Source organism: Euleptes europaea, chromosome 14 (assembly GCF_029931775.1).
Source record: "Euleptes europaea isolate rEulEur1 chromosome 14, rEulEur1.hap1, whole genome shotgun sequence".
Taxonomy (NCBI): Eukaryota; Metazoa; Chordata; class Lepidosauria; order Squamata; family Sphaerodactylidae; genus Euleptes; species Euleptes europaea.
In genome coordinates this window covers 7,118,876-7,134,507 of record NC_079325.1, presented here as the reverse complement: position 1 = coordinate 7,134,507, position 15,632 = coordinate 7,118,876, and the positions used below count along the sequence as shown (strand labels likewise).

At 47.0% G+C, this 15,632-nt stretch overlaps 1 protein-coding gene across 1 annotated transcript in view; it reads right to left on the bottom strand.

Moving 5' to 3' along the window:
- SORL1 (sortilin related receptor 1) overlaps positions 1–15,632 on the bottom strand; it is a 103,033-nt gene that overhangs the window by 26,374 nt on the left and 61,027 nt on the right. Inside the window, exons 21-31 of the mRNA XM_056861028.1 lie at positions 14,860–14,998; positions 14,145–14,318; positions 12,769–12,882; positions 12,094–12,216; positions 10,635–10,754; positions 8,419–8,544; positions 7,513–7,620; positions 6,258–6,389; positions 4,386–4,517; positions 2,837–2,971; positions 1,851–2,006 (exon numbers count right to left, since the gene is read on the bottom strand). Of these exons, the coding sequence (XP_056717006.1) occupies positions 1,851–2,006; positions 2,837–2,971; positions 4,386–4,517; positions 6,258–6,389; positions 7,513–7,620; positions 8,419–8,544; positions 10,635–10,754; positions 12,094–12,216; positions 12,769–12,882; positions 14,145–14,318; positions 14,860–14,998 (1,459 nt within the window). The remainder of the gene's footprint in view (positions 1–1,850; positions 2,007–2,836; positions 2,972–4,385; positions 4,518–6,257; positions 6,390–7,512; positions 7,621–8,418; positions 8,545–10,634; positions 10,755–12,093; positions 12,217–12,768; positions 12,883–14,144; positions 14,319–14,859; positions 14,999–15,632) is intronic.

Below are 15,632 nucleotides of genomic sequence, written 5' to 3'. Positions count from 1 at the left end.
AATCAGAGTGAAACCTAAATTGGGTTAGCTAGATTAGAGGGGAAACCTAGATTGGGATAGCTAGATTAGAGTCAAGTATCACCTTAGAGACCAACAACGTTTTCAGGGTATGAACTTCTGAGAGTCAAGGCTCCTTTTGCTTTGACTCTCCAGAGTTCATATCTGGAAAATCTTGTTGGTCTCGAAGGTGCTACTGGACTCGAATCTAGGCGTTCTACTGCAGACCAACATGGCTACACTCTGAAAACTTTGTGGCACAATAAATATATGAGACAGCAAGGACCAAAATACACCTTATCGGGAGGGGGGGCTGTGAATGGACCTCCAAATGTGTCATTTAGGCCATAAAAAGCAGCTACCGGAGAAGCCGAAATGAATTGGGGGTATTGGACTGGGAAGGATTGGGAAAGATTTACTCTCCGCTTCAGGCTGTTTCCCAGATCAAAACTGTTCCTTCCACCAAAGGTGGCTTTTAGGTGTGTGTGTGTGTGTGTGGGGAAATTAACACAATTTTATTCAGGGCTTCCCCTCGATTCTATACTCCCATAATTGTTTGTCAGTGCTGTTGAATGAGTTTGACTTATAGCTGTTCTCTAAATCAACAAGAGCTTAAGTATCAAAGGGGGCAAACTGGAAATTATTCTGGTCACCTGGCTAATACAGTCCACATCAAAATTCAGTGTAGGACAAGCTATTACAGATAAGAGCTGAAGTACCATATGCAATCTTTGTGGATTTGAGTGATGGACTACAAGCCAAAACTTGGTTTCACAAATGAACCATAGTCCAAAATAAACCACAGGTTCATGTTACATTTGAACTGAGCCAGAGAGAAGGAAGGTAAACCAGCATTTGTTGAGGCAAACCTGGATGACTGATCATCTGTGAGGCAAATCCTGGTTTCACTAACAATCCGTAATTAAAACCAACTGTGGCTTTGCATTGTCTCCAAATTCAGCTAGAATCATTTCCTCTGTTACCACCCAACTCTCCCCAAAGCAACACAACACAATGTTGAATTCATTAGCTTCAGGGATCCCTTTCCACACCACTCTGTCTGTCAAGGGACCTCTGAGAGTAGCAGAAGATTCTGGAAAGTGTTCTAGATAGATGCTCACTCAGTTGCTAGAGTGGGAGGGTGCGGACTAGGAGTACTTGCTTAAAAGCGCATCCCAGAATATCCCAAGCACACCCCTAAAAGAGACAGCAGCAGTCAATCAACAGATACTTCAGGCATGCTGATAATTCACAGTGGGTAGCCGTGTTAGCCTGTCTGCAGTAGTAGAAAAGAGCAAGAGTCCAGTAGCACCTTAAAGACTAACAAAAAAATTTTCTGGCAGGGTATGAGCTTTCGTGAGCCACAGCTCACTTCTTCAGATACCTGAAGAAGTATCTGAAGAAGTGAGCTGTGGCTCACGAAAGCTCATACCCTGCCAGAAAATATTTTTGTTAGTCTTTAAGGTGCTACTGGACTCTTGCTCTTTTCTACTTCAGGCATGCTGGTCTGCTGTTATTAATCTTTGTACAGGCAAATCCCACATAAGTTTCTGATCAACCCCAAGACTCCCCAGAATCATACCCGAAGCCACCTTGTGGCTTCCTAGAGGCACCTGGTTGGCCACTGTGTGAGCAGACTGCTGGATTTGATGAGCCTTGGTCTGATCCAGCAGGGCCTTTCTTACGTTCTTATGCACCTTAGCTGCAAACCTCTGACCTCTCTCTGCACCTTAAATGTACATCCAACCCAGTGTAGAATGTAAGCCCTCCAGGGCACACCACCTAATGCACAGATGGAGTTTTATAAAGACTGCAACGGGGAATCGAATCAGCAGCTAGCAGCGGAGTCTTACAAGCAGTGGGGCAGGCTTCCTCGTCCGAGCCGTCCGTGCAGTCCCGGTACCCGTCGCAAGCCCAGCTGTTCATGATGCAAGCCCCGCTGTTACACCGGAAGTGGTTAGGCGAACACGTGGCAGGAACCGATGTAGTGACAGGAACGATTTCGGAACCTTGGAATGAAGCCAACAAGATTGGGTTGTGTTAAGAATGCATTAAGGATGCCCTGATCTGGACGGCCCAGGCTAGCCTGATCTCATCAGATCATAGAATCATAGAGTTGGAAGGAACCACCAGGGTCATCTAGTCCAACCCCCTGCACAATGCAGGAAATTCACAACTACCTCCCCTCCCCACACCCCAGTGACCCCACACTCCATGCCCAGAAGATGGCCAAGATGCCCTCCCTCTCATGAACTGCCTAAGGCCATAGAATCAGCATTGCTGACAGATGGCCATCTAGCCTCTGCTTAAAAACCTCCAGGGAAGGAGAGCTTACCAACTACCTCCAGAGGAAGCCTGTTCCAATGAGGAACCGCTCTGTTAGAAAATTCTTCCCAATGTCTAGACGGAAACTCTTTTGATTTAATTTCAACCCGTTAGTTCTGGTCTGACCTTCTGGGGCAACAGAAAATAACTCCGCACCATCCTCTGTATGATAGACCTTCAAGTACTTGAAGATGGTTATCATATCCCCTCTCAGTCTTCTCCTCTTCAGGCTAAACATACCCAGCTCCTTCAACCTTTCCTCATAAGACTTGGTATCCAGACCCCTCACCATCTTTGTTGCCCTCCTCCGGACACGTTCCAGCTTGTCTACATCCTTTTACAACTGTGGTGCCCAAAACTGAACACAGTACTCTAGGCGATTCTCTAGATCTCGGATGCGAAATAAACAGATGCAAAAGCATCACTCAGAAGTGATGGCAGAAAGATGCCTTTTCCTGCTACAAGGTCCCAAACTGGACTGAGTCACCTGGAATGGAAGCCCGCTCGCTCTTACCCCCGCACTCCTTCTCATCCGACCAGTCTCCACAGTCGTTTTCTTCGTCGCACCTCCACCTGTTTGGGATGCAGTGGCCATTCTCGCACTGGAACTGATAGTACCGGGAGCAGTTGGGGGCTTCGGTTGGGTTTTCTAGCAAGGGAAAGTTGTGACAGTTAGGTCCAACCTACTGAGCAAAACCAGAGGCTGTACTGATTGTGTTACGGGGATGAGTAACTGCAGATGATCCTTCCATCTCCTGAGTAATGTTTTGTAAAAGGAAGACGTGACATCTTGGCATCGGGCATTTCCCCACCCCCAGCACATGGTAGCAACCAATGAGCTTGGGCGACATCACACCATGACTTTCTTTTACTAGATCCTACTGGGGAGATGCAAACTGACAGCTGTCGTGCATTTTTCTCCCCTGCCCCCAACATCATTGGGTCCTCATGGATTAATGGTGTGACAACCAGAAGTCATCCAACTACCAAAAGGGCCCATACCTTAAATTAGACATATAATGCTCTCTTATACTAAATCACTCTATTGGCCTGGTTTATAGCCTAGTTAGGTCCTCCATAAGAACATAAGAAAGGCCATGCTGGATCAGACCAAGGTACATCAAGTCCAGCAGTCTGTTCACACAGTGGCCAACCAGGGGCCTCTAGGAAGCCCACAAACAAGACAACTGCAGCAGCACCATCCTGCCTGTCTTCCACAGCACCAAATATAATAGGCATGTTCCTCTGTTCCTGGAGAGAATAGGTATGCATCATGACTAGTATCCATTTTTACTAATAGCCATGAATAGCCTTCTCCTCACGGAATAATGGCATGATAGTTGGAAGACGTCCAACAAAACCATCCAACAGCAGATAGAGGCTGAACACCAGAGCCGAGCCCTTGCTGTTTGGCAATTGCAGGATTCTGTTCCGCCAGTTGGCATCTGAAGAGCAAGCCAATGGTGTTTTCAGCTGGCCGACTCCTTTCCCACCTTACCTATTGGAGGAATGGGGCAAGGAGAAGGAAAAGATCTGGGCCTTGCTCTAAAAGAGCAAGATATGCCCCATTGTTGTGGAACAGCCAGGACTGGAGTGGGAGGTGTTCTGTCGACCAGAGCATCCCCGTCTCCCTCCATTTTCATGGCCCTGAAATGAGGAGGAGCAGCTTCGTCTATTGATGGTCAAGCGTCTAGTCAGGAAGCTTGTCTGAATCAGGGCTGCATCTTCACACTTAAGGAGTCTGACGGGGCCTCAACCCAAGTCCCGCGCAACTCCAGCTGCAAAAATGTTGTGGGAGAGGCCGTGGCTCAGTGGTAGAGCATCTGCTTGGCATGCAGAAGGTCCCAGGTTCAATCCCCAGCATCTCCAGTTAAAGGGACTGGGCAAGTAGGTGATGTGAAAGACCTCTGCCTGAGACCCTGGAGAGCCACTGCCAGTCTGAGTAGACAATACTGACTGTGATGGACCAAGGGTCTGATTCAGTGTAAGGCAGCTTCATGTGTGTGACCAAAGAGAGTAGGGAAATCTCTTGCTGTTTATCTGAAAAAAGGCCTCCCACTCACCACAGTTGGCCTCGTCCGAGTAGTCCCCGCAGTCATCCATGCCATCGCATTTCCACACCAAGCTAATGCACATGCCGTTCTGGCACTGGAAGCTGAAGAGGTCACAAGTGCGGTGAAACTCCGGATCTTGGGCTGCAAAGAACACAACTGACTTAATTTTTAATTTTAAAAAAATCCCATCCTCCTATCCATGCTTGCGCCTCACCCGAGAACTGCTTCACCTCCCCCACACAGCCTCTAGCATACTCTAGCATTTCAGGGACTCTGTTCTAAAGCAATGGCTGTATTTATTTAAAAAGAAGAAGAGGAAGAAGAATTGGTTTTTATACCCCGCTTTTCTCTACCTTAAGGGGTCTCAAAGCAGCTTACAATCGCCTTCCCTACCCCTCCCACAACAGACACCTTGTGAGGTAGGTGAGGGCTGAGAGAGTTCGGAGAGAACTGCGACTAGTCCAAGGTCATCCAGCAGGCTTCATGTTGAGGAGTTGGGAATCAAAGCTGGTTCCCCAGATTAGAGTCCACCACTCTTAACCACTATACCATGTGGTCTTCAGCATCCAGATAGTCTAAACTCTGTGCCATTTTTCCTTAAACCAGGGGTCTCAAAACTGCGGCTCCAGAGCCGCATGTGGCTCTTTGGCCCGTTGAGTGCGGCTCTCCGAACTTGGTAGGAGCCCCTGCTCTTGCGCCCGCTCACGACGGCAGCCGGGCTGTGGAGCCGGCGCGCCTGAGAGAGAGAGAGAGAGCGGGCGAGCGGGTGCGCTGTCTCCCCCCCCCCCCACCGTGGAAAATGGCTGGGTCCCCCTTTCCATCAATGGTTGGGAGGCTAAAGCCTCCCCTCCCCTCTAGCCGCGCGATTGCTGGGTGGGTGGTTCCTGGCCCCCCCGCCTATCAGCTGTTGGACGGGGCGGGCTTCCTTTGGTAGACCTGGCCTCCGACTGAATCCCATTGGAAGCCCATGTCTACCCACTGGCTTTCTTGGCAGTAGACCTGGACTCCGAGGAGGGGAAAAAGTCCCCCTTCAGAGGCCAGGTCTACCAATTGGCTTCTATGGGCCTCCGGAGGCCAGGTCTACTGCCAAGAAAGCCAATGGGTAGACCTGGCCTCCCAATGGGACTCAGCCGGAGGCCAGGTCTACCAATAGGCTTTTATGGTGGTAGACCAGACCTCCAGACGAGGACTCTGGACGGGGAGGGGGAAATGGCAGGGACTTACAATTTAATTTTTATCAATAAATAAGATCACTATTAAGTATGATATCAAGTTTTATTCAGTGTTAAGACTTAAAATTTTAATTAAAGTTTATTAAGTTAATAAACAGTGTACCTACCTATATAGTTTAAGTTTAAGAAATTTGGCTCTCAAAAGAAATCTCAATCGTTGTACTGTTGATATTTGGCTCTTTTGACTAATGTGTTTGCCGACCCCTGCCTTAAACTAAGGGCCAAACCAGACACAATGCATGGAGCAATGCTGATTCTATGGCCTTAGGCAGATGATGAGAGGGAGGGCATTTTGGCCATCTTCTGGGCATGGAGTAGGGGTCACTGAGGGTGTGGGGGGGAGAGGTAGTTGTGAATTTCCTGCATTGTGCAGGAGGTTGGACTAGATGATCCTGGTGGTCCCTTCCAACTCTATGATTCTATTCTATGAGTTCCATGAATGGAGATTCTAGTGTTGTGCTTTTCCCCCAGCCTGGTTTAGCTCAATACTGACTGACTATCTCTCCAGGATCTCACGCAGAGAAACACCTTTCTTGGCACTGACTACCCAAGATCATTTAACTGGAGCTTCCAAAAATTGAGCCAAAGATTTTTTCCATCCCAAGCACGGGTTCTACCATGGATCCCCAAGCCCTTCCTCCATGCTTACCACACCCAGCGTACTTGGGGTCTTCATCTGAGCCATCTTGACAGTGTCTGGTGCCGTCGCACACCATGGAACGAAGCAAGCACTGTTTCCGGTTCTTACACACGAAATCCATGTAGCGAGTGCAGAGGGGCTCTGCAGGGAGTCGAGCAAAGGAAAGGCGGAAGAGGAAGAGGAAGAGGAAGAAGAGGAGGAGGAGTTGGATTTTATATGCCGACTTTCTCTGCCACTTAAGGGAGACTCAAACCGGCTTACAATCACCTTCCCTTCCCCTCCCCACAACAGACACCCTGTGAGGTAGGTGGGGCTGAGAGAGCTCTAACAAAGCTGTGACTGGCCCAAGGTCACCCAGCTGGCTTCATGTGTAGGAGTGGGGAAACAAATCCAGTTCACCAGATTAGCCTCCGCCACTCATGTGTAGGAGTGAGGAATCAAACCCGGTTCTCCAGATCAGACTCCACCACTCCAAACCACCACTCTTAACCACTACACCATGAAGAAGAGGAAAGGGGGGGAAATAGGTCTAAAAGGGGGGGGAACAAAACTTAACCCTATAAACAGAATTAAGTACCTAAAGGGTCAAGCAAAAATCAGCTAACAAGGCCAATGATATAATTAAAAGCTAAACCATTAAAAAGTTGTCTAAGCACATGTAGGTTTAATACAAGTTAAAATCAATGATGCTAATGACTCCTATATGGCCTTGTTTGGAAGGCTCCTTGCAAGGCCATATAGGAGTCATTAGCATCATTGGTTTTAACTTGTATTAAACCTACATGTGCTTAGACAACTTTTTAATGGTTCAGCTTTTAATTATATTGTTGGCCTTGTTAGCTGTTTTTTGCTTGACCTTTCTGGTACTTAATAAAAGGTGGGGGAAATAGCCCACAGTTTCATGCATGACACAAATCAGTCCGTTGACAGATGGCTGTACAAAGGGGGTAGTCCAGGAGCTGTGCTTCTTCCTCCAGTTTTCTTCCTGGTCCTTTGGTTCATCCCTTTCCCTGCCTGCTGGGCAGCACAGCTGGAATCCAGCATGGTATAAAAGTGGAAGGAAAGTGGGTGGATGACTTTTGGGGCAGGAGGTAGCAGAAGACACAGCTCCCGAGTCCCCAGTTTCAGTGGGGAATTTAGTGGTATTCTAACAATCAGGTGGACAGCAGTGGATCTGGATCCAGAAGATCTGGATTTACAACCCTGGGATTATCTTCATCCCCTCCCTGTCCCACCCTGGATGCGTGTACACATGTATACTAACCACAGTGCTTTTCGTCAGAACCGTCCGCACAGTCCTGGGCCCCGTTGCAGTGCTTGCTGGAAGGAATGCAACTCCCGTTCGGACACTGGAAGCCGTTGCACTTTTTCTCTGCAATTGGTTTTGATTTTAAGGACAGCAACAAGAAAATCAGCAAAGCAAACCTTTTGACGCCGGACAAGCTTCAATACGTCTGTATGAATGTTAAGTGTTCCTCTGGGGCCAGGCGTGGTAGAAAACGCACAGGCGAAATTAATGGGAGGCAACGGCTTGCTCTGGCAGCAAGAGAGAAATTCCAAACACAAACAAAACACTTATGAGCTTGAAGAACGGGACTTTTTGATGGCCCTGTCGGAATCACGGGACTCCTAATTAACTGGAAGAAGGATAAATCTTGTATCTGGGACTCTTGTCCTTCTATTCCCCAGCCAAAGAAAGCCAGAGAAAAGAGAGGAAGGGAGGAAATTAAACAGTGCCAAAGAATTTGAAAAGGCCAACCAATGAACATTTTCTTGGCTGCAGGTCACACTCGAAGAAGAGTTGGTTTTTATATGCCGACTTTCTCTACCACTTAAGGAAGAATCAAACTGGCTTACAATCTCCTTTCCTTCCCCTCCCCACAACAGACACCCCGTGAGGTAGGTGGGGCTGAGAGAGCTCTAAGAGAGCTGTGACTAGCCCAAGGTCACCCAGCAGGCTTCATGTGGAGGAGTGGAGAAACCAACCCAGTTCACCAGATTAGCCTCTGCCGCTCATGTGGAGGAGTGGGGAATCAAACCCGGTTCTCCAGATTAAAGTCCTCTGCTCCAAACCACCACTCTTAACCACTATACCACGCTGGCTCTAAGTCACAGTTTGTTTCTAAGACAGGGAGTAAACTTCCCCACTGGCTGGAAACGTTTGCCGTACCACAGATGGTAGGGTCCTCATCAGATCCGTCTTGGCAGTCGGCATCACCGTCACACACCCACCTATGTGGGATGCAATGTCCGTTGTGGCACTGGAAACTGGAGGCTTCGCAGGTGTGGTACACTGCTGAAAGCAAAGACATCCAGGAGACCGATGAGAATGGAGATGGAGCAAGATGCCAAAGGTCAGAAAAGGAAGGACAGAAAGGAGTCAGGGGGAAAGGTGGGCCGAGGGATCAGTAAGCAACAGGGGGAGAAGGTATCAGTTGTGGGGAAGGGGTGGCTGAAATGTGGAGGAGCAGGGAAACAAATCCAGTTCACCAGATTAGCGTCCGCCATTCATGTGGAGGGGTGGGGAATCAAACCCGGTTCTCCATATCAGAATCCACAGCTCCAAACCACCACTCTTAACCACTACACCATGCTGGCTCCTCAGTTAAAATTCCCTACGCATTTTGCCAGTATGCTACTGATCTTGAACTCCTTTTGGGAAATCACTGCAAGACTAACAGATCCGCCTGAAGAAAGCTCTTGGTGAAACACATAGGGAATTTTGGGGACTTTAACTGAGTAATACAATATATTTTTACTTTATTTTGCACCATCAGCCTTGGCCTTATTGTTTTTATCTCCTATTTTTATCAGCAAAACAGGGGGGAGGATTAGTTTCCCATTCCTCCCCAAACCACGGCCCCAATCCACCACCACCACTCTGCTGGCTGTTTTTTACAGTTAGCAATTACTCTGGCCCTGTATTTCCCATGTTATCATGGACCTGGCCACATACTGGACTTTTAAGAATACCTGATTATCAGCAGGGAGACAGTTAGGGGCAACCAAACATTTACCTGCCCTGAGTGCCAAAAGAAGTACCTGGCTCTCTAAACCCAGAAAATGGGTTTTTAATACCATTTTAATACCACCCAAGTCTGTGCGTACAGTCACCTATTTTTTTTAAGAGATCTTTTTATCAGGCAAGCAAACCATGTTCATCTTAATTGAATTGCATGCTCCTTACTGCTGACAAACCAGTGACACGCTCAGCCACTGTTCTACGCCACCACACTCTTCGGGCAGTAATATTCTATTAAGTATTCACTGTGAAATGTAATTATTTTCGATAAGAGGCATAAATGCAGCCTACACAGCTGCCAGATTAATGGTTGCTAAAATGACTGTTATCCTCCGAAAATTTCAAACCGGGGATTAACAAAATAAAAAAATATATATTAAAAGCCTACTAGGCTTTTTGAAGAAGACTTCCCTCGCCTATAATCACGCACTCTTGGAAACTCACCGGAAAGATAAGCCACCGCTGGGAGAGAACCTCCCTTACATATTCACACTGGTAGAATACCAACTACCGAGGCATGACGGGCACTTGAATGCAAATATAGCCAACCTTCCCCCACCCCACCTAGCAAAAAAATAAAGCAACTTCAAAGGGAGATGCTGTGGTTGAGTGGCAGAACGCACTATGCATGCAGAAGGTCCTATGTTCAATCCCTGGCACCTCCAGTTAAAAGGCTGCCTATGCCAGGAAGAGGGGGGTAAAATCTAATAAAGAAAGAAAACAGCTGAAGAGGAGGAGGAGGAGGTTTTCTGTTCATCTTTCAAGTCTTGTCCCTGGGCTAAAAAGCATCTCTCGTGCTCCTTCAATGGAAGAATCAAGCCTCTGCCAGCGAAAGGGTTGTTTACCCCTTACTAGACAATCATTCCCACTGTCTTTTTAAATAAAAGTGGTCCAATTAATGCCAAAGAAACTACTGATCCATCACATTTTAATACCATCCTTCCTTCAACATGCTCAGGGAACATTCTCACCTCCCTCATTTTATCCTCCCAACAACCCTGTGATGTAGTTTAAACCAAGAAATAGTGGCTGGCCCAAGGACACCCAGTATATTTCACAGCTGAGCCTACAAATGTTCAGCGCAGTGGTCACTTAGTCATTCACAATCCCCATCAAGGGTTTACAGAACACGGACGAGTGTAGTACAGTGGTTCAAGTCCCAGACTGGGATCTGGGAGACCCAGGTTTGAGTCCCCCCATGCCAAGGAAGCTTGCTGGGCAACCTATGGCCCATCACACACACGTTCTCGGATTAACCTACTTCACAGGGTTGTCGCGAGGTTACAAAACAGAGAAGGGGAAGCCAACGTTATAAGGTGCTTTGGGCTTCAACTGGGGAGAAAAGCGGGGCATAAAGTACTCACTGGTGCAATTGGCCTCATCTGACCAGTCCCGACAATCGTTGTCGCCATCACACTTCCAAGAAAGGCGGATGCACATCCCTGAGCTGCAGCTGAATTCGTCGCTCCGGCACTGGTGAGCTTCTGCAAACACAGGGTGCAAAAGGCCCAGCGAAGAAGAGTCAAACATTCCAACAACTCTCTGTATTTTTTCATCCTGCCCCTCTGCTCCTCTCCCCACAGGCATCCAGAAATTTGTACAGTTTGACTGACAGGACTGCTTTTATAAAAGACCCAATGGCGATCCCGTAACCGCCTGCAGCACTGCTTCCCTCATACGGATTGCAAGGGGCTATTCTGCACTCTCATTTTCCTCGCTTGTAAGTTCCTGTTTTTTCTGGGGGGTGTCAGTTCCACCTGTGTTTCACTCCCTCTAGTGGTCGATTCAATATCACACAGGTTTATATCCGGCATAAAAACCTGGAGTTTAAATCTGCAGGGAGGTACGCTGGACTTAAACTTGTGTGATATCGAATTGACTACTGCAGGGAGCAAAACATGTATGGAACTGGATCTTTTTTGGATCTTCTTTCCCCACTTCAGATGGCTACACTTTATTCAAGAGGAGGTACAAATGAAGAGAAATCCCACCACTGGTTGCTATTTTCAAGGAATGACTGTTCCAATCTACTGCTATTTGGAAAATGCTACAGAACCTTGGAATGTTTCTTCAAAGTTCTGAAATCTCCCAGTGGTTTTCTTTGCAGGATCTGCCTGGTTTGGAACCTCCCGTTAGGTTCTCAGAGGCATATGTTAGGCTAGTTACGTCATACCTTTGCACCAGAGTTAAGAGGCCCTTAAGCAGACTGTAGCTTCTCTTAGATGGGATCGGCCACTCCCTCCAGCTCCTATTGTGTTATCTGAAATTACTATTACTAAGGAAGACTAGATCCTGTCCAAACAGGCCACGGTCTGTACCAAACATGAGAAACTGTATGAGTCATGCGGTACTAGTAGCTAAAGAAGTGCTACAATCCTACAAATTTATCTGCTTTTTCATGGTACCCATTTCGCTCATTTCCTGTACTTCCACTTTAATACAGAAACACAGAACTGAGAACATAAAGAACTGTACTGCCAATGCTGTAAGCATGGCGAATCAGACATACAAGCATTCACTATCTCTTGGGGAGGGGCCATGGCTCAATGGTAGAGCACCTGCTTGGCATGCAGGAGGCCCCAGGTTCAATTCCTGGCACCTCCACTTAAGTGTCAGGGAGTAGCAGGGGATGTCAAAGACCTCTGCCAGAGACCCTGGAGAGCCACTGACAGTCTGAATAGGCAATACTGATCTTGAAGGACCCTAGGTCTGATTCGGTGTAATCAGAGCCATGTGTGTTCATGCAGGAACATGGAATGGACACAAGTAGAGAACTTAGCCTGTGTCGAAAGGCCCTAAGAACAACTTTGTGGCCGCACTTACCGCAGTGGTTCTCATCACTGTTGTCACCGCAATCATCCTCCAGGTCGCACTTATAGGACAACGGGACACAAGTCCCCGAGCTGTGGCAGCGGAACTGCGTGTCGACATCACATATGGTCGTTGCTGTTGCATGGGAAGGAAAGAGAGTGATTTTTCAGGCCGTAATCAACTAATCTTGAGACACCAACAGACTTATTTCAAACAAACCCACAGAGGAGATGAGTGATATATTTTCTAATCTGACAAGCAAGGACATCTGCGACTGAATCAGAACTGAGGTCACCATTATCTGTAGTGACTTCCCCAAATCTGACAGGCCAGAGATCATAGTACAGTTGCAGTTAAGAAAGCCAAAATTCACTTTTTAGCATCTCCGGTTAAAAGATCTCAGGTAGAAGAAAACGAGCTAAGACTTTGGAAGCCATCGTTTGTTGGGGCTAAACAAAAGCCCACAAGCAAGATGGCTGCAACATTATCCTGCCTGTGTTCCACAGCACCTAATATATTAGGCGTGCTCCTCTGATGCTGGAGAGAATAGGTATGCATCATGACTAGAATCCATTTTGACCAGTAGCCATGCCCCTCGGGGGAAGGGACTTCTCTGTTTTGCACACGTTGCTCTCTAAAGCACCATGTATGTTGACAGGGCTATGGAAAAACAACCAGGTAACGTACGGCAGTTCTTCTCGTCACTCATGTCCCCGCAGTCGTTGTCGTTGTCACACTGCCAAATGCTGTTGATGCAGTTCCCGTTCGAGCATCTATACTGGTTGGAGAGACAGGTGTTTTCTGGGATGCAGCAGCCGAGAAGGTGAGCAAGAATCCAGCACATAGCAAATGAAGAATTTTAAAGAAGGTACAGTCAGGGTCCAACTCAACAGAGAACATCAATTTATCTATAGTTAAATCTATGCTGGTTCCCAGCATTCTGCCACAATTTAGCATGTCCAAAAAACAGAAGCCAAGAAAGGAGCTAGAACTCAATGGGAGCCACTGAAAACCTACAGGGTAAAGCAAAACAGTCTGCCATCTGGGACCTAAGCATGCGTTTACAATATTTATTCCCCGATTCTGAAGCGTATAGTGTGTGAAGTGCCATCAAGTCGCTTCCTTATGAATCAATGTCCTCCAAAACGTCCTGTCTTTAACAGCCTTGCTCAGATCTTGCAAACTGAGGGCCGTGGCTTCCTTTATTGAGTCAATCCATCTCTTGTTGGGTCTTCCTCTTTTCCTGCTGCCCTCAGCTTTTCCTAGCATGACTGTCTTTTCCAGTGACTCTTAGCATCCACGAAATGATAAAATAAATAACGAAATTGGGATGGGGAGAGAGAACATGCTCCTCATTCCAAACACGACAACAACAGTAGGAAGCAGTTTCGTAAATTCACTTCATGAGCGTATGTGCAAATTACAGGCCCTCTTTTTGTACCCACGGGCTCCATTGCAATGGGGCTGCTTCCATAAACTGTCCATTATTTCTAACGCTCTCTTTTTTTGGCATGCTCTTCAAAGCTGAAGACTCCATCATGGTTTTGTAATAGACAAACAAATCAAATGCAGGGTAGGAATACGCAGATAAAGGGGTGGGGAGATACAGATTAGTCCCATGTCTGTTCTCAGTGGCTCCTATTGAACTCTCTGGGACAAAATTAACTGACTGCATTCTGGGATGGGCATGGGAGGCCAAAATCTACCACTCAAGCCAGATATTGGCCATGACATCCCAGGTGATGTCCTTCAAGTGCCCTGGAGTGGATTCTTTTGATGTAAAATAGAAAGCATAATATGTACCCCAAATAATTGTATCCATCTTTATACCAAGTTAATCTGCCGTGGGTGCCTCCCCAATTGACTCCTGGGATTTGTAGTCTGTTAGAATCACCAACCCATACCTCATATTACTACAGTTCCCAGAATCCACTACTAGTTTCCAGGATAATTACTCAGTTTAAGATTATATCATAGATATGAGTTGAGTGTAGATAGCTGAATTGTGGAGTATTGCATTGCAGCCCCAGGACAACCTCAGAATGCAAGCACGTCTTCCTTACCTTCCTTCACGCAGGTGATGTTTTTCAAAAGATAGCCAGGTGGGCAATCGCACCTCTCCTCCCCTGACGGGAGAATGTGGCCAGGAACTCCCTCGGGGCACTTGCAACTTCGGCTGCTGTTGGATTTCGGCAGGCACAGCAGGCTGCAAGGGTTGGTGCTGCAGGCATTTTGCCCTGTCAGGAGAGAGAAAAAATGGTAAATGCCAGGGTCCAAGGTGCAAATCGCGGCCAAGTGGTACAGCATGCGCTTTGCACGCAGAAGGTTCCAGGTTCAATCCCCGCCATCTCCAGTTAAAAGGATCAGGAGTGAGTGAGACTCTGCCTGAGACCCTGGACAGCCACTGCCATTTAGTGTAGACAAGACTGACTTTGACAAACCAAAGGTCTGACTCAGTCTAACGCTACTTCAGGTATTCATGAGTTACATCTTTCCAATCTGCCTCTCCAACTGGATAGCCTTGCTATTTCGATCTTCCAGTCACTTTCAGCAAGTATAATAGTGGTGATAAAACAAATGGGTTTTATCTCTTCTCTTCCCCGCCCTCCCACAAGCCCAGATGTGCGGATCAGGCTCATTTCCTATCCCGAAACAAAAATTTGGTATCCAGAATGCACCATACCCAGCTTTCTTGTTCTTTATTAATGTTCCAAGGAGTTCTCAAAATACAAACAAACAGAATAAATCAGAAAACACTAAACACGGTCCCAGGAATACCTGCCGTCTTTCCTCGGTAGAAGATTTTCATATCCATCACACCAGTGAGGTGGCCAACCAAAATCTCCATTCTGGACCCACTGTATTTGGAGGCTCTGAATATGCTCAGCTGAGACCAATCATTCCAGTAGATTTCATTCTGAAAAGCAGACCTCTTATCTTTTAGCAGTAACACTCGGTGGAGAACCGCAAGTATAGACAAGCTCATGCGGGGTGGGGGGAGACCTAGCAAAACATATCTCCTTTAAACATATGCATTTATTAAAGGTAGTCATTATTGCCCTGACCTGGATGGCCCAGGCTAGCCTGATCTCGTCAGATCTCAGAAGCTTAGCAGGGTTAACCCTGGTTAGTACTTGGATGGAAGACCTCCAAAGAATACCGGGGTCGTTACGCAGAGGAAGGCAATGGCAAACCACCTCTGTTAAGTCTCTTGCCTTGAAAACCCTACTGGGTTGCCATAAGTCTACTATGACTTAACGGCACTTTACACGCACACATGCATATGTGCGTACACAGTCATAGCAAATAGCATTTGTATAATCCATCTCAAAGGTTCAGAGCACGTTACATACTTTACCTTGTTGAAAATCTTACAACTCTGCAAGGTAGGTCACTATTATTTGCTCCATTTTGCAGATCGAGCAAGGAGGGTGAGAACTGTGGTTTTGCTTGAGGCCACCAAGTGAACGAGTGGCAAAAGTGAGATTTAAACCAGGGACTTCCCAGCTCAAATTTCTGCTGCCCCATCTCTCAATTTAGAATTTGATCTA